This window comes from Oratosquilla oratoria, chromosome 22 (genome assembly GCF_046742065.1).
Source record: "Oratosquilla oratoria isolate Oo_2021 chromosome 22, ASM4674206v1, whole genome shotgun sequence".
NCBI classification, from domain to species: domain Eukaryota; kingdom Metazoa; phylum Arthropoda; class Malacostraca; order Stomatopoda; family Squillidae; genus Oratosquilla; species Oratosquilla oratoria.
In genome coordinates this window covers 38948949-38968716 of record NC_134798.1, presented here as the reverse complement: position 1 = coordinate 38968716, position 19768 = coordinate 38948949, and the positions used below count along the sequence as shown (strand labels likewise).

General features: G+C 37.5%; 1 protein-coding gene across 2 annotated transcripts; it reads left to right on the top strand.

Moving 5' to 3' along the window:
* Positions 1-2219: 2219 nt before the first annotated feature.
* Positions 2220-8826, top strand: LOC143037475 (SET domain-containing protein 9-like). 2 transcript variants are annotated; one of them, XM_076205752.1, is made up of 6 exons: positions 2220-2309; positions 2631-2799; positions 3474-3621; positions 4191-4687; positions 4921-5036; positions 6782-8824. In XM_076205752.1, exons 2-6 carry the CDS (start codon positions 2708-2710, stop codon positions 6994-6996), a joined length of 1068 nt encoding a protein of 355 aa, XP_076061867.1. In that variant the 5' UTR covers positions 2220-2309; positions 2631-2707; the 3' UTR covers positions 6997-8824. The 2 variants fall into 2 exon arrangements, with proteins under 2 accessions (XP_076061867.1, XP_076061868.1); XM_076205753.1 differs by having other exon boundaries at positions 2236-2254; positions 6782-8826.
* The last annotated feature ends 10942 nt before the right edge of the window (positions 8827-19768 follow it).

Here is a 19768-nt window from a genome sequence, read left to right as displayed (position 1 = left end):
CGAGGAGGAGAGGAAGAGAGCGGGGGCGGAATAGAAGTTGGGAGATAAGGTTAATGAAAGAGTATTGGGATGGTTTGGACACATGGAAAGGATGGTGAAGAAAGATTAGTAAAAGAGGAGTGGAAGGCAGAGGTACAAGGGAGTGAACATGAGGGGGCCACCAAGGATGAGATGGATGGATGGGGTATAAGGGGCATTAGGAAAGAGGGGAATGTCTGTTGAGGAAGGAAGAGAGAAGATAGAAGATAGGGGTTAATTGAGAATGGTTGTGTATGAATGATGCCGTGATGCATGGAAGGGAGTGGGTGGGGGATGGGGGGTGTGGGAGTATGTGTGAATATTTTGACGCAGTCCGAAGGGATTTCTCCCCGTCTTCTCTTTTTCTGCTCGAGGGGACAGAGAGGGGGGGGGGTCGCCGATTTAATGAAGCTGTCTTGCTGTGGATGTTCTGTGTCTTGCTACATTGCTTCTGACCCAAGGCAGTGGACGAGATGCAGGGATGACCCGTCATCCAAGAGGAGCCAAGAAAAAAAAAGGTGGAAGGGAGTGGTGGATGGAAGTGGAGTATGTGGGGATGAAATGGGTGGGAGTGGATTTATGCCTTTGACTTTGGCTACCTTCCTTGCAAATTCTATTATAAGTATTTTTATGTGTATTAAACTTTGTCATTAGCATTAGTATAATAATGATAATGATAATAATAATAATAATAATAATGATGATGATGATGATGATGATGATGATGATGATGATGATGATGATGATGATGATGATGATGATGATGATGATGATGATGATGATGATGATGATAATAATAATTATTATTATTATTATTATTATTATTATAATAATAATAATAATAATAATAATAATAATAATAATAATAATAATAATAATGATAATAATAATAATAATAATAATGATAATAATAATAATTATTATTATTATTATTATTATTATTATTATTATTATCATTATTATTATTTATTATCATCATCATCATCATCATCATGATTATTATTAGTATTATTATCATTATTATTATTATTATTATTATTATTATCATTAATTATTATTATTATTATTATTATTATCATTATTGTTGTTGTTGTTATTATCATTATCATCATCATCATCATCATTATTATTATTATTATTATTATTATTATCATTATTATTATTACTTGAATTTCTCGAGCAAATAGGTCTTTTTACGTCACCGGCTCGCTAGGCCTGTCATGACAACCCTCCTCTTTTATCCGGGCTTGGGACCGGCATGGGATTTAGATGTCATTCCCCCATGGCAAATGGATTAGGAAAAATAGAGGATTTGAGAGGAGAAGGAAGGTTTGAGAGGACAATGTGGAGAAGTGTGCTGGCCCGACTGACAGGCTGAAAGCCTACCTGGGAGCAGAAGTAAGAAGTAAAAAGTAATTATTATTATTATCATTATTATTATTATTATTATTATTATTATTATTATTATTATTATTATTATTATTATTATTATTATTATTATTATTATTATTATTATTATTATTATTATTACTATTATTATTAATGTTGTTGTTGTTGTTGTTGTTGTTGTTGTTATTGTTGTTATTAATAATAATAGTTATAATGATAATAATAATAATAATAATAATAATATCATCATCATCATCATCATCATTTTCATCACTGTATTACTGACCATGTAATCACCCAGTAGCTGAATGAAAAAAACTGATGTTAAGCAGGACAAAATGTGTGAACATTTTAGAATTATTCCCTGAATATGTATATGAAAATACAGTCTTTGAAGTTATTTGAATTACCTGATAAAAAAAAAATGCTTACAATACGAAATGCAGAATCGATCCCTCTACTGTTGAAGAGTTCAACTCGAATGAAATTATCCAAACATTATATGTAGTGACCAAACGTACGCATTTCAATTTCTAAATTAAATTTCTTATCAAGAAATAACCTAAGTTTGAGTATGAGTTTTATTGAATCAAAAACGTTAATTAATGCATGCAAAGAGAAAGAAGTAGTAATCAAATTGAATTATGCTATTGTTTACCTAGTATTGCTTACTTACCTAGTATTGGTTAGTGGGGAAATAAGAATATTTCTTGTTGGATCCCCACCTCTTAAAATATTAGGGATTCATAGACGTTTCCAAATTATTTGTACTTAGAGTAGCAGATTTTCAGTAAAAACGTTTGTTTGTAAACATTGAAGCAGTCGGTCGTTGTCGGTGATGTGGAAAGTATAAGTCGTCCCAATGAGGAGTACTTCAAATAGATGGAAAGAGAAATTATTAAGTAAAATATTGAGATGTTAATAGACACACAATATTTTGTACCATCTTATTTTTATAAATGTAACTACTGTATGTAGTGACACTTGATAATAAGCAGTGGACAGGTTATATCCGAGAAACTAAAAAAGATCCGAATACTATTATACTTCCAAAGATCAAAATAAATATTCATGTAACTTAATATACACATAATTTAGATACGTAATTACCTGAAAGGCCATGCATAATATGCCCCCTTATCATGGAATATAGTTTACAATATTAATGTTGAACCCAATTTTATACTAAAGTCTGAAGCTGAAATACTATACTCTCTTTGCAGGAAGACCTATAGGATATACAATTGCTTTGGACTATCACTGATGTCACTGCATTTTTCGTGTGCTAACCTGTAGGTACATGGTTATCATCATGCTGAATAAATTGAAATCTGCTTGGAAGTCTTACAAGTACAGATTTGTCCCATGGATTGCTTTGAACTTGAAAAATAGGTGAGTGATATTTCATATTTGTCTTATATTTATTAGTTGTATTATTGATGTTATTATAATTATATCCATTATTGTTATTATTGTTGTTACTGTTATAAGAAATTCATTATTATGATTATTGTTATTTTCACTTTTGATATTATTATCATTGTTATTATTATTTCTTTATTTTCTTATTGAAATCATTATATTATGAAATGGTTTTAGGTAAACCAGTTTTGGTTGCTAGGCTCTGCTTTGATACAGCTGTGCCTCACTGCATTGTCTATTGGCCAAGGAGTTACATGGTGCTGAGATGGAACGGGTGATTGATTAGATTTTATTTGTGGTTTAACTCAGACACCCCTTTTAATAATGAAATTTTCATCAGTATTAGAATATCCCCCTCCCATATAAGGGGGAAGTGGCCTATTGATGTATGTATATATTATTATTATTATTATTATTTTTATTATTATATTATCATTATCAAGACCAGTGATGGGTGTGTGCTTGTGAGATAGATGTAAAAAAAGAATCCTATCCCAACTGCCTACCTACAAAACTGGCCAACACCCTCACCTCTCAGAAATGAAGGTGTTCTCCAAAATTGTACTGGTTTCCAAAATTATTTGAAAGTCATATACAGTATGTACTACCTGCTCAACAGAATATTTTCTTATAATTGTTCTCAGGACTGTGCGAATGGTGGAAAATACAGTATCGGACAAAGTTATCAAAGATGAGGATTTGTTATGTCAGCTCAACTTGCTCCTGCGAGGCTTGGCCACTGTACAATTACATGGATGTCATGCAGAGAAGGCACACATTGCTGCTCTGGAGGTGAGCCATTTATTTGTGATTTCTCAAACCTAATATGTTATTTGATAAATACGTGTTTAGTTATAGCCACTTGAAATAGATGCATTTCTGCAGCTCCTATGTTAAACCATTTGGTTAATTCTGACCAGTGAAATGCTGTGACAGACACAGTAGAATTATTTAGACTTTGTAAATAAGGACATTGTTTTCAGATATTGCTAGGAGAGGCATTTTAATGAGCAAACATAAAAACATACTAGAAGTCCAGTAGCAACATAAATATTTTACAAAGGATCCATCTATTGAAAATTAACCTGTGATTGTTGAATAGATTCTAAAGTATCTTGTGGCTGAAACTCTTTCCCTTTTCTTCTTAGTTTTTTCTTTTAACTTTCTTAGTTCTTAATTTATACAGAATTTTCTTGAATCAGAATTTATCATGTGTGGAGTATGTAAATACTGTTGATGAAAATATTTACCCAGTGATTGAATAGATAACCATTTTCTTGGTTGAAAGTTTATTTTGTGTAGAGGATTTCAGCAATGTTGGTGGATAATCTTTTGACAAGGCTCTTAATTATTCTTTGCAGACAATGAACAAACTATTTGGTTTTCATGTTGTAAGGACACCAAGTCATGTAGGTGGAGTGGGTGTTATTGTAAGAACAAGTAGAAATATCAAGTCTGTAAATTCTAAGTCTACAGAAGCTAGTCAAGAACTTCTAAGTATACCTTTGAACCAGAATGACAGTGATAATCTGAAATTCAGTGAAGGTCACAAAGTGAGAGAAGAGAAAGCAGGGATAAATAGTGAATATGAAGAACTGTACAAACTAGGAGAAAGGGAGGTCATAGAAAATGAGAAGGATAAAGAAAATAGTGAAGATGAAAGGAGATTGAAGGCCATTGAAAGAAAAGGAGAAGGAGTAGTGAAGGCTGGACAGCTTGTAGGTCTGTATCCAGGAACCCTGTACCTTCCACATCAGCCAATTCTTCTGCAGTCCTTGGCCAACTCATTTGTGTTCAAGTGTATTGATGGAGTCCTTGTTGATGGCAACGACAAAAGACTCTCCAAATCTGTGTTCAAGTAAGAGTCATTTGCACTGTGGTTCATTGTACAAATTATATTTTTTTAGGGTATTTTTATAACAGAAACTGATGTCAGATAAGATGATTATATTGATTATACTCATAAGGGTTTGATTAAAAATAATATTCTCCATGGAGACATGATTATGTACTAAGTAGACACAGGATGTTGCTCTTTGTTATGGTTATGATTCAATGTTAAGACTGTGAAAAGACACTTTTGGTTTTAAGGTCTTGTGTTGGGCGAGACCGTGTGGGCTTCTTCTGGCTTGCAGATCAGACTTGGCTCACCCCATACCCTATTAATCCCCTCAATATCGGCCAGTATGTCAACAACCAAAGCAAAGGTAAAGTGATTTTTTACTTAAGATACAAGTATTATATAGAAATAAGATTTACTTGTTTGGTGATCTGGTAGTATCTTCTTGTGGCGCCTCTCCTAAATTCTCTCCATGTCATATATCAAGACAAAGAATTAAATTTGGTTATCTAATGTACCTAGTTCAAATGCTAGATTAGCACTCACATTTCTAGATAGGTTTTGGACTAGTAGGAATGGTGTAGTAAGCATTGGGTATCTGTGTGGTGTGAGTACCAGAGTACAAACCAAAACTGCAGGTAAGCATTTGGTCAGCAACCTGTATCTTAAAAAAAAAGTGAAAAATAAAGACAAAACAGTGGGTGACCAGAAGCAGGCTCAATCCATTGGACCTCTAAGTAATAGTGTACTAGGTGATATTAGTGATACAGGGATGACCCTTCATCCACAAGGAGCTAAGATGAAAGGGAGGCAGGGGTGGTGGATGGGAGTGTAGTGGGTGTGTGCCTTTTGACTTGGCTATATTCCTAATAAAGGAAAAAATCCCATGGTATATAGATAGATATGTGGAGATGATAGAAAATGGAGGAAGTGGGTAGCTTTCGGTATTTGGGGATGCATGTGGCAGGGAACTGAGGAGTGGAGGTAGAGGTAAATTGTGCATTGAGAGAAGCAAGTAAATGCCTTGGATGATTAAAAAGTGTCATGAGAAATAGTCATCTGGGAATGGATTCAAAAAGGAGATTGCATGAAAGGTCATTGTGCCAACGGTTTTGTATGGGGCAGAGATTTAGAATTTAAGGGAGGCAGAGAGTAAAAACTTGAATGTGTTTAAGATGAGATGTCTGAGAAGTATGGTAATGGTTACAAGGTTGGATAGAGTGAGAAATGAGGAGGAGAAGAGGAGAGCAGGAGTGGAAAAGGAACGACAGATAGATCTAATGAAAAAGTACCATATTGGGATGGTTTGGACACATGGAAAGAATGAGTGAAGAAAGATTAGTAAAAGAGGTGTGGGAAGCAGAGGTAGAGGGAGTGAATTTGAGGGGACAACCAAGGATGAGATGGATGCATAGGGTGAAAGGGATGTTGAGCAAGAGGGGAATGTCAGTTGAGCAAGGAAAGGAGATGGCAGGAGATAGGGATGAGTAGAAAGTAACTGTGTATAGATGATAATGTTATACAAGGAAGGAGGGATGGAGTAGGGGATGCTTATGTGGGAATGATATTTTGATACAGCCCAAAGGGATTTCTCCCCATCATCTCTTTTTCTGCATGGGGGAACAGAGAGGGGGGGCGGTTGTCGATTAAGTGAAGTGACCTTGCTGTCGATGTATTGTGTCTTGCTAAATTGTATCTGACCCAGCACAGTGGGTAGGATACAGGCATAATCCATCATCCATGAGGAGCTAAGATAAGAGGGAGGAAAGGATGGTGGAGGGGAGTGGAATGGGTGGGAGTAGGTACATGCTTTTGACTTGACTACCTTCCTTATAAAGGGGAAAACTCTTGGTATACAGATAGACAGGTGAAATTGTACCTCCATAGGTACCAAGAGACTGAAAGAAATGAATGTAATAGGGATGAAATGGGTAAGGATTTACCAGTCCCGTGACAAGCCACCTTGATTAGTGGGTAAGTAAGAATTGGTGAGAGACAATGCAATAGTAGACAAATATGTTTCATTTTGGCTAATGTTTGTGAATATATTTAGCTGAGGAAAACTTTACACCTTCAGAGTGTGGAAGATTAAGAAGGCATCACTAATTTCAGGTCATCCAAGCAATGTTGCCTACCAAGAAGTGACTCTTTCTGACCATCAGATACCACTACCTTTGCGTCAGTACCTTCCAAACTTATGGTACTCACCACCACAAGGTGTTCCTGTTGCAGATGTTCCTGTGCGTATTGTTGCCTTAGTTACAACAAGGAATATTGATTGTGGAGAAGAACTCTTTTCAGATTACTTCACAGTTGTGAACAATTAAGAAGTCCATATATGACTACCATTTGCCCATTCACGCATTGGAAAGCAAAGACAACAGCTTCAGCCAAAACTAAGCATCTCCTGTTGTAAGCTTCTCATCTCACTTCTTACCTGCATCCAATATAGATGATTATAGATAATTTGCATTATTTAAAGAAGAGATGTTTTTAAATGTTTATATTTATTTTCAAATTCTAGGGTCATATCCTTAAATACTTTTAAATTAGAGTTAAGAGTATAGGAGACTAAATTTATTTATTTACTTAATTTTGTTCTTACTATATTTATTTATTTATTCAATTTTTTGTTCATCCATTCAGTTATTCAGCTATTCATTCATTATAAGGACAAAGTTTTCACACGAGGATAGGTTGTTTGTTTTACTTTTAAGGCAAAAGGAATTCACAGTGAAGGAAAATTATATTCACCCAAACAGTTTTTATGTGTTTGATAATGACTATATTCATATTTACAGGGTGCAGGGATGACCCGTCATCTAGGAGGTGCTAAGATGGGAGGGAGGGTGGAGGGGTGTGGAGTGTTTTCGGGGATGAAATGGGTGGGAATATTTTTGTGCCTTGTCCTTTTTGGCTACCCCCCTGGTAAGGGGGAAAAAAGCCTTGGTATATGTACAGTATGTATGTACATACAACCACATACACTTGTAAACTTGGAACCACTCTGTTTTACAGATTGACACTGAGACACAAGAACATACAAACTTGAAGCACTTGTACAGAAGACATTTAATACAACCTAAGCTACACATATGAACTTCAATAGATGTATACATTTCAACTCCTATCCTTTGTTATGAAAGTATAAATTACCTCTAATATACATTATATTTATTTAAATGCTCTTGTGCTGTGGTGAAGGGATTGAGATGGTTTCAGTTCATCCTCTCAGGACAATGCCACACTATGCAGATTTTATTCCGCCGAAAGTTTTGTTTGTTTTTTGTTTGGCTTAAGAGCTGCCATAGGAAGGGGTTTCTATAGTAATATACTTTATTGATTTAGAACATGTGAGACAATTTTCTTCATCTGAGGTACTGTTTTTTTTTGTAATTCATTCTACTGCACCAGTGCCAGTTACAATAATATCTATAATTTGTACTACTATACAGTTAAGGAAATACTATCAGGGATTGATGTGCCTTATACAAGGATCTCATTTTATTCTTAAGGAAAAGTCAAACCAAAATTTTGAGATCACATCAGTGCCATCTTCATCAGTTGATGTAAAACTGACAATGACATTCATGTGATGTCAGAACATTTGCTAAAGACAGAATGTTGTGTCTTCCTTGTGGAGCTTCACTTCTCACAAGCAAACCAATCTCCAACTTTGTTCTTTTTGATGTAATATCTAGTCTCGTTGTTGAGTGTAATGAATATTGATAGATGTTTCTTATTATTTTATTCATCCATAAGTTTGATCAATAATGCTAACTATGAAGTATTTTTGTACTCCTGTCACCTTGAAACATACAGATGATACTAACACTCTATCTAAGCAGAAACACATAGTAATTTTTTCTGGTATGCACCTAAAGCAAATATACACTGTTTGCCAAATATTAATCAACCCAGAAGCTTAAATGAATCAGTTTCATATTGAAAAAATTCAAGAATATCAAAGCAAGTGCAATTCATGTTAATTCTTAAAGTCACCCATTAGCTTCAAAGAGAACTAGAGTACCTGTGTTAACAAAGAAAATTGAATCATAAGAAATCAAACCACAACTGAGGATTATAATTTGGCTGAATACAACCGCCAAGCGACAACTAGAATACACACATATATGTGTGTGATTGTTTTTACCACTCTGTGTAACGATTTCTCAGTTCACGTGCATTGCATCAATTACAATATATTCGATTTGTTTTTAGTTCGTGTAGATATATTTGTATTTGTTTTTATTTTTCATTAAACTTTTGGTATCAGGTTGTAGCATTATGTTTTTAATACTGTGTATGATAGAGCTTTCTATTTTTCTCTCATCTCCTCAGAGTAAGCTCTCTTGGTTTTCTCCACTATCCTGATATATCAAGAATAGAAAGTTTTTGATTAAGAATAGATCTCCACGATCAAGTGTGCATTTGACACATCTTACTTTTCATTTGCACTTATATTTCCCTCCCCTTTCTTGCACAAGTTTTCTCCTTGTACCTCCCTTCCCCCATCCTTTTCATTTTCCCCATATCATGACATATATTTCCCATTGTAAGGAATAGTCTGACCCCGTCCCACGACCTTTGACCCCCCGTCATCTCCCTCTTCGTCTCTTCCTCCCCCATCCCCTTCTCGCAATTAGAGCGAGCCATATTACTATTGGCGTCGAACTTTCTAATAAAACCCACTATTCTCCCCCATCAGATTTTGCTTCCACAGTCCTAACATTAGCTGCCCAACGTGGGGTTCCGATCCCCAGCTCTGCCGACTGCCATCTCGACTGCCGCCACTTGCTTGCCAGATCGACTGCCGCCGACCACCTGCTAGTTCGACTGCCGCCGACTACCTGCCTGTTCGACTGCCGCCACTTGCCTGCCAGATCGACTGCCCTCAACAACCTGCCCGATCGATTTCCACCGACTACCTGCCGGATCCACCTGCCACCAGCTCGACTGCCGTCGCTGCCTGCCAGCTCGCCTGCCTACAATTCTGATTACCACTGGTATCAGTTCGTGGCCTACCGCCACTGCCACTAGATCATTTAGCAGGCTGGAGCTGTGAGCGTCCCCACTTTGACCCACCCACACGCTCAGAAGAGATCACAAGGTCCCGGACCTCGACTTCAGTAAAGCTAATGACTAGAACCTTCGACTGACAAGTCCACGACGCCCGGGGGGGGGGGGGGGGGGGGGGGGGGGGCTAACGGCCCACCTGCTAACCAAGACCATTCTCAGGTGTCTATCTTTTCAGGGAGATGTTGCAGCCACGCTGCCAATGCCACCGTACGACATGATCCGAGGACGGGTTCCAGGTGCGAGTTCCCCCAAGCAGCCTTCAGAGATGCACCAACCTCTTCGACGTCATCCAAGACGTACAGGAGAACTCTGTTCCCACGAGAGTGGCCAAGCACTTCGAGACTTGCTACCCTGTGATCAACGGACCATCGCTCGCTCCTCTACCTGTAGTCTGCTGACCGGCTCAACACCCGCCTTAAGAGGTGGGCCCTCTACATCGTCCTCTTCAGGTTCCGACTCCGTTACAACTGGGGCCAGGGCAACTACCTGGCCGATTACTTGTCGAGGCTCCACACGACTTCACCTCCAGCCGCGACTTCCGTTGGGGCCATGTAAAGAGTAGTCCTGGCCCCGTCTTACGACCTTTCTCCCCCGAGGCCCCAAGGGAAATCGCTTGCGCCGCCGGCGCCATGAGCCGTACAAGCGGTTCGTTGAGGATCTTCATTCTATTCTCGCTAGATCACCAGCCTAAAAACGGACCATGTCGGTTCCCACGATAACCAATTGCGCTTCGGCCGGCTGCATCGGGATGGACAATGGTTATCTGAGAACGCACATGCAGTACAAAGCCATACATTCCAATATGGTTAGATAATAGGACTGAGAACGTATTGCGTCTGGTTTTCCAGGCCTCAATACTTTGCCCTTGCGCTAATTAAGGGCACGGGTCATGACCTGACCTGAGTATATAAGGTGGATGAAATCGCGCAGATTACCTCGGAGCATCACGCAGCGAGCCTAACTCGCTACCTCCTCCCCCCTCCCCCACAAGCAGACCGCCTTGGAACTCGACTTGAAAAGTACAGTCGTCACCTCCCTCACCGTCTCTCCACCCCCACATCCCTTCTCGCAATTAGAGCGAGCCATATTACTACTGACGCCCAACTTTCACTCTAATAAAAACCACTATTCTTCCCATCAGAGTTTGCCCTCCAGCCAGTCCTGACACCGACATACAGGGCAACCGATATTTTCCATTCTGATTATAAGAACAACAACAACTATTTTTATCTTCGTCGATTAACCCTGAACAGGGAACGTCCAAATTTATGATTTTGCATGGAAGTTGTACCACTTCTGGCACGCCCAATTTTAGAAACAATAAAAACCAAAGGTTTATGGGAAGAAGTGCTCCAAGTTATAAAGTAAATTGGGCGTGCCAGAAGTGGTACAACTTCCATGCAAAATCATAAATTTGGACGTTCCCTGTTCAGGGTTAATCGACGAAGATAAAAATAGTTGTTGTTGTTCTTATAATCAGAATGGAAAATATCGGTTGCCCTGTATGTCGGTGTCAGGACTGGCTGGAGGGCAAACTCTGATGGGAAGAATAGTGGTTTTTATTAGAGTGAAAGTTGGGCGTCAGTAGTAATATGGCTCGCTCTAATTGCGAGAAGGGATGTGGGGGTGGAGAGACGGTGAGGGAGGTGACGACTGTACTATTTAAATATATATATATTATGGAAGAAAGTATACGCTGGACTCGACGTTCGTCAATTTATTCCGACGTTTCAAACCCTGTCCGGGGTTCGTCTTCAGGGTAATACAGTGGTAGCCATAGGAAATGTACATAAATAAGGGATACCTGGTGCACTCGGACAGGTCAATCCAGTAACCGTTAAATTCAAACACCGGTAGAACATACCAAAAAACACATAAATGAAAAACAAAACAAAAATATTAATCAAACTATAATACAAAATGCGCAATGCTACCTTAAAAACATTCACAGTTTACCATAGAAAAATAAAGAAATACAGTGATGGCTGTGATAACTCAACCCGCTGCCGATGGGCCCGCACCACAATGCACTCCCTAGAACAAATGTCACGCGTAGCATGTATCGTCACAGAACAAATTGGAACAAGAAGAAGAACGTATAACCCATCAATAAAATAAACATGCAAAAAGGAGGGGGCATTTTTAATTTTGTTTATGTTGTGTGTTTTATGTGTTGTATTTGTATTAACACGACGGTAATGTGTTTCTTGGTGTGTTTTGTATTATTACATTTTTATCTATGATTTTTTTTATATATGTAATTTTATTTATGTAATTCACTAACTGTGAGGGACGGTTTTGCTTCACTTTAGGGTTACAATTTCTGGGGTCTGTGACAGTGCATGCTTCACGTGACTTTTGTTCCGCGTGGCGAGTTGTAGTTTAGCGTATATTGTTGTGGAACATCACAGCGGGCAGCTTTTACACCCAATCTTTGGGGGCATTTTTTACACTACATTTTGTTTTCTTGTTTTAATGTGAACTCCTTTTTGCATGTTTATTTTATTGATGGGTTATACATTCTTCTTCTTGTTCCAATTTCTTTGTTCTGTGACGATACATGCTACGCGTGACATTTGTTCTAGGGAGTGCATTGTGGTGCGGGCCCATCAGCAGCGGGTTGAGTTATCACAGCCATCACTGTATTTCTTTATTTCTTTATTTTTTATGGTAAACTGTGAATATTTTTAAGGTAGCATTGCACATTTTGTATTATAGTTTGATTAATATTTTTGTTTTGTTTTTCATTTGTGTGTTGTTTGTGTTTTTTGGTATGTTCTACCGGTGTTTGAATTTAACGGTTACTGGAAAGACCTGTCCCAGTGCACCAGGTATCCCCTATTTATGTACATTTCCTATGGCTACCACTGTATTACCCTGAAGACGAACCCCGGACAGGGTTCGAAACGTCGGAATAAATTGACGAACGTCGAGTCCAGCGTATACTTTCTTCCATAATATATATATATATATATATATATATATATATATATATATATATATATATATATACATATATATATGTTACACACAGGAACCCTCAGTCTTAGAAATAATAAACTTCTAATAAAGAAAAATCCTATATTTCGGCTATCAACTGTATCCCCCTTCAGGAAAGTACTTTCCTGAAGAGGGCTACAGTTGATAGCCGAAATATAGGATTTTTCTTTATTCGAAGTTTATTCTTTCTCCGACTGTGGGTTCCTGTGTGTAATTTACAAATGTGCTACTACATTTCTGTTTAGATATATATAATATATATATATATTTGTATATATATGTATATATATACATATGTACATATATATATATTATATATGTATATATATATTTTGTCCAGGGTACAGTTGGTCTTATACGTTGAAGTGTACTGTGAATTAAGCTACACGTTCTTACAACAGATTAGATAATGTTTGAATCTTACCCATGCCTTACCTTTAACCCCTTCCATACGGTGCCGCATACGAAGGTGGCATGAGGAGCAAATGGATACGCGAGGCTGCCATATCGGCGTCTTGATAATATCTATTGTAGTTGCCCCTGCGTAATGACATACTCTCTAAACCAGTGGTTCCCAAACTTTTTTGTCATTTCCCCCAGGTCAACTATCCAGATTTCCCCCTTCATGTGTAGCAGGGAAAGAGTAGTTAAAATACACTGTGACTATTTACTAATCTATTTTTCAAATGCACAAATATACTGATAAACAGGCATTCTCTCTCTCTCTCTCACTCTCTCTCTCTCTCTCTCTCTCTCTCTCTCTCTCTCTCTCTCTCTCTCTCTCTCAGACATGAGAAAATCCATCAGAGATTTTTTTTAATTAGTAGGTAGTATAATTATTTCCCCCTGGTAGCTTCAAATTTCCCCCCAGGTGGAAATTTCCCCCAGTTTGGGAACAACTGCTCTAAACTGTCTTCATCACATTTTCTATGGTTATCAATATTCACGGGTGAAAGAGAGAACGATCGATATAAGCAGTGACTATATTTTATGATGCGAGTATTATTACGACACATCGTACGTTTAACAGGTAATGCTGCCCATGATATTTTGGTCCGTACTGAAGAGGTCACCTCAAACAACAAAGTTAGGAAAGGAGTTGGAGATTTAGTTATAGAGATATCTTTATAATATTTTCATGTTTGAGTATTTTTTTAGAACAAGACAAAGTTTATGTAAATTTTGTCCAAGTAGTGGATGAACAAAAGGATGGCCCTAAGGTGGGTAACCAAGCAAGATTGCATATTAGCTACATTGGTTTTAAGTAATATAGTGTTTGATGCAATAATTTAAAGTACAATTACTAATGAATGGGGAAGATTGGAATGGTAGGTTCTAAGGAGAAGGCAGAAGGAAGGAAAGATACTTGCTCTAAGATTTAACTAGTGGAGAATTTGATAAATGGTTTGGTTACAAGTTTGGACTTGAAATATGAATTAGGAAGGTTGATTTATGAAAATACAGCATTCAGCAAATGTTATGGATCTGTACTCTGTGCAAGTTGAATAACCTAAGATGGTAGATGATCTGCAGGAGGCAGTGAATAGTTGAATTTGCCCCCATATTAAATTGACTGAGCTTTCTAGTACGAGTACTAATGAGAATCACAATACAGAGGTATTGAAAGACATTCCCATTATTGATACAAGGATTTCACAGATTGGCAACCTTGTGGTTGATTTTCCAAATGAGAAGTATACCGGTAGTGACATGCTTATATGCTTATGCATGCCTAAACATGTGTAGTGAAGTAATAAGATCAAATTGATAACTGATTAAACTGTAACAAGATACTGTACTGGTTCTATTCTAGTAGCACACTAATAATTTTTTTTCATTAGTATCTTTTTTTATTTATTCATTTTTTTTGAAAGATTATTTTTTTTCTATGGAATTTTTTTTCAATATAATATTACCAATTATATATAATAATGATGCCATTTTATTCTAAAAATAGGTTAGGTTAAATATCTGCACTTGTGTGTTTCTGAAATTTTACAGCACATCCCTAGCAGAGCCACTTTTTTACATGGCAACCCCTCCCCTCCCTCCCTGTCCCCTCATGCAGAAAATAGAGAAAACAGGGAGAAATCCCTTTAGGTTGCATAAAAAAAATTATTCATACACAACCATCCTCCACTCACCCATATACCTGCCTCCATTCTCCCTTGCTGAACAGACATTCCTATCTTGCTCAAAGACCCTTTCATCCCATCCATTGATCTCATCCTTGGATGCGGTGAAAGGGTCATGAATGAAAAGATGATGAAATTAAAGATGATGTGATTTTAGGTATTTGTGGTAGCAACAAAATAAATAATTTTTCGACACACATAAATACATCAAGTGTATTTGAAGAGAGAAGTGTCAATAAATGCCAAATATTGTTAGGGTTTTCTAACAATTTTAAAATGTAAAGTAGAGTCTAATTTATAAGTACTGTTAACAACAGAACTCCTGTAGACATGACCACAACCAATACATTCATCAATCAATCAATCTGTTGCTCCAGGTCTCTTGCAGGAGACACACAGCTCCTAGGTATCTGGCTTGGGTCACCAGGAAGGCCCATAATTCACTCAGGGAAGAAATATTGTGTTGTTGTTTAGGAATTGTTATTGTGGGGTGAGGTGCTCTGTGTCTTTTGTGTGGTGGATGCACATAGGACAATGGAAATAAGCTTACATGCTTTTTTGTGTTATCCTCTGCATTTGTAATTGTTACTTCGAACTATGTGTTCTTTTCATTATCTGCATTTCATGTATATTGATTCATTGCCAAATAAATTTGATTAATTATTACTATCATCATCAATTATCATCATCAATTATCATTATCATCAATTATCATTATCATCAATTATCATTAATTATTATCATTAATTATCATTATCATTATCATTATTGTTATCATCATTATCTTTATCATCGTTATCATTATCATCGTTATCATTATCATCGTTATCATCATCATCGTTATCATCATCATCGTTATCATCATCATCGTCATCATCATCATCATCGTCATCATCATCATCATCGTCGTCGTCATCATCATCATCATTATTATTATTATTATTGTTATTATTATGTGTTAGTACTGTTTTAATTTTTATTATTATGTGTTAGTACTGTGAATGTGCTGTGTCCTGCGACACTGCTTCTGACCCAGGGCAGTGGACAGGGTGCAGGGATGACCCGTCATCTAGGAGGTGCTAAGATGGGAGGGAGGGTGGAGGGGTGTGGAGTGTTTTCGGGGATGAAATGGGTGGGAATGTTTTTGTGCCTTGTCCTTTTTGGCTACCCCCCTGGTAAGGGGGAAAAGAGCCTTGGTATATGTATGTATGTATGTATGTACTGTTTTAATACTAGAAGGTGTCCTAAATGCCATATTATTTCTGCAGAGGTCTGCCATATGCCCTGTCATTTTTTCTATTCTAATTGAATTTACCTCATCAATTACATAACCTCTTGTTGACTGAAGATCTTCCATAAAGGTATGCTTTTTCTGACAAAGTATTTTTTGGTTGTATAATGTGTGTATGCTCCCCTTTTTCACTATATATGGTCACTTAATGATGGTGGAAAGATGAGTAGCTGAAGTAAGTGTAGTATATTAATTTTGTTATAAAATAGTGCTCTTATTATTTATGTGGCAATATCTTCTGAACAAAAGAAAAAAGTTTATATGAAAAATATCTTTAAAAAATAAAAATTAAAAAGTGAAAATACATGCGAGTTTTTCATCTTTTACTTAGATTATGTTAGGTTGGGTTTGAGTAGGGTAATCTATTTCTTACCCAAAAATGAGAGGAATCAGTATTTTGATTTCATTAATGCAATTCTGGTGATATTTCACTCATTCTTCCTGCCAACCCTGGGGGTTGGGGTGCAGGGCTACACTGTGAGGACATAATGCGGAACTATAGGCACACAGTGAATGCTTTTAAGTCTAATGTGTTTTCCTGGGGGTACCCCTGGTCCTATAGTATTTCATGTGATTCCAGTGATGCTGATATTCATTAAGATTGCAAACCATTTATCTGGACACTCCTCTCCCCGTAACCTGACCATGTTTGTTCTTTGGAGTCTACCCCAGCCTCTGTGAAGGTGAGGGGAATCATGAGGGAGAGTCTTATATTTATTTAATTGTAGTATACAGGAAAGGAGCAATGCTCATTGGGTCCCATCTCCTATTCCCTAATTTTCTAACATCCCTAGACTCAAATTCATGTACAGTTCCAACTTAATCTATATCTTTGATTTCCAACTATATTTAGCTTTGAATTCATGTACTGTTTGAGCTTGGGCTATATCACCTTCTAAGCTATTCCACATATATATACATCTCTCTTCACATCTTTTATTAATTTACTTCCATGACCTCTTAAAGCCCTCTCATCTTTAATCAGATCTCTTCTATCTTCTTTAATGACCTGAACACTGTAATTATGTCATCTCTTTCTCTTCGATCTTTCAAAGTTGGTAGGCCCAGTACTTTTAGTCATTCCTCATGGCATATCTACCAGACTGAGGACCAGTTTGGTTGCTGGTTGTGTTGCCTTCTCCTTGTCTTTCACTACCATTTTGATATGTCTCATAAGTGTACTTTATGTGAATCTTCTTTTTCAATCTGAAGAACTGAATTGTCATACAAGAATTCACATGGATGGTAAGTTTTTATTATGTTCTTGAGTCTCCAGTTATTACTTGGCCCCCAACTTTGAAGAGAACTTGCACAAATGATCTTCATTGGTTTTCCCTAACAATATGAAGATGCATACAAGAGATCACATTGGTTATAAGTCTCATAAATGCATCTCATGCAACTTCATTTTCTCAAGATGGTGATCTGACCTAACCTAGCAACCCTCCAAAGTTGTGCCTTTTAACCCAGTATTGACTTTTGGGCCTCTGGCACCCATACCGTCGGCCTAAGTGGTGTCAAATTGAACTCCACGGCAACCCTGGCCGCACTCAACCTGTGGGTGAGATGGCGGGTAAATCGGAGCAGATGACCAAAATAACCCAAAATCCAAAAAATCTCAAAGGACCCCATGAATTTTGCCGAAAATCCGAAGGTGACCGATTTGATCCAAACTTGCCCCACAGGGAGAGAGTCGGACACATTGCACAGCAAGGTAGACATGAGCAGCCTGAGCTCAAGGACGTGGCGGTAGCAACCCTCCAAATCTGGGCCTTTTAACCCAGTATTGACTTTTGGGCCTCTGGCATCCATTCCGTTGGCCTAAGTGGTATCAAATTGAACTCCACGGCAACCCTGGCCGCACTCAACCTGTGGGTGATATGGCGGGTAAATCGGAGCAGGTGACCAAAATAATCCGAAGGTGACCGATTTGATCCAAACTCTCCCCCACAGTGAAATTCGAAAATAATTTTAACATGGTAAAATTCTCGACCACCATGACTGTAGATTAGCTTAAGTTGAATAGGAAAAGTCATCTTCATTTCGTCCTGAGTCACAGTGAGCGTCGAAAATAATTTTAACATGGTAAAATTCTCGACCACCATGACTGTAGATTAGCTTAAGTTGAATAGGAAAAGTCATATTAATTTTGTCCTGAGTCACAGTGAGCGTCGAAAATAATTTTAACATGGTAAAGTTCTCGACCACCATGACTGTAGATTAGCTTCAGTTGAATAGGAAAAATCATATTCATTTCGTCCTCAGTGACAGTGAGCTGTTGAGACAATTTTAACATAGTAAAATTCTCGACCACCATGACCGTAGATTAGCTTAAGTTGAATAGGAAAAGTCATCTTCATTTCGTCCTGAGTCACAGTGAGCGTCGAAAATAATTTTAACATGGTAAAATTCTCGACCACCATGACCGTAGATTAGCTTAAGTTGAATAGGAAAAGTCATCTTCATTTCGTCCTGAGTCACAGTCACCATGACTGTAGATTAGCTTAAGTTGAATAGGAAAAGTCATGTTCATTTCGTCCTGAGTCACAGTGAGCGTCGAAAATAATTTTTACATGGTAAAATTCTCGACCACCATGACTGTAGATTAGCTTAAGTTGAATAGGAAAAGTCATGTTCATTTCGTCCTGAGACACAGTGAGGTGTTGAGACAATTTTAACATGGTAAAATTCTCGACCACCATGACTGTAGATGAGCTTAAGTTGAATAGGAAAAGTCATGTTCATTTCGTCCTGAGTCACAGTGAGCGTCGAAAATAATTTTAACATGGTAAAATTCTCGACCACCATGACTGTAGATTAGCTTCAGTTGAATAGTAAAAGTCATGTTCATTTCGTCCTGAGTCACAGTCACCATGACTGTAGATTAGCTTAAGTTGAATAGTAAAAGTCATGTTCATTTCGTCCTGGGTCACAGTGAGCGTCGAAAATAATTTTAATATGGTAAAATTCTCGACCACCATGACTGTACATTAGCTTCAGTTGAATAGGAAAAGTCATGTTCATTTCGTCCTGAGTCACAGTGAGCTGTTGAGACAATTTTAACATGGTAAAATTCTCGACCACCATGACCGTAGATTAACTTAAGTTGAATAGGAAAAGTCATCTTCATTTCGACGTGAGTCACAGTGAGCGTCGAAAATTATTTTAGCATGGTAAAATTCTCGACCACCATGACTGTAGATTTGCTTAAGTTGAAGAGGAAAAGTCATGTTCATTTCGTCGTGAGTCGCAGTGAGCGTCGAAAATAATTTTAACATGGTAAAATTCTCGACCACCATTACTGTAGATTAGCTTAAGTTGAATAGGAAAAGTCATGTTCATTTTGTCGTGAGTCACAGTGAGCTGTTGAGACAATTTTACCATAGCATTTTAAAATGCTAGAAAGTGCTTGGCCATCAGGACTGTGGAGGAGCTTATCGTAAGTCAGGTTGATTTTGAAGTCCGTCACAGTGACCCATCGCATTTCATTTAATATTTTAAATTGCTTGGCCATCAGTATTGTGATTATTTTGAAATCGTGGACCTGTCGTCTCACTTTTAACATGCATGTTTGGCCATCAGGACTTTAGTTGA

What these genes read in the sequence shown, in the direction of transcription:
- LOC143037475 (XM_076205753.1), top strand. Translation starts at nt 2,708, where the DNA reads ATGGTTATCATCATGCTGAATAAATTGAAATCTGCTTGGAAGTCTTAC. An exon ending in GCTTTGAACTTGAAAAATAG is followed by an intron (nt 2,800 to 3,473) that starts GTGAGTGATATT and finishes AATTGTTCTCAG; the next exon opens with GACTGTGCGAATGGTGGAAA. An exon ending in CACACATTGCTGCTCTGGAG is followed by an intron (nt 3,622 to 4,190) that starts GTGAGCCATTTA and finishes TATTCTTTGCAG; the next exon opens with ACAATGAACAAACTATTTGG.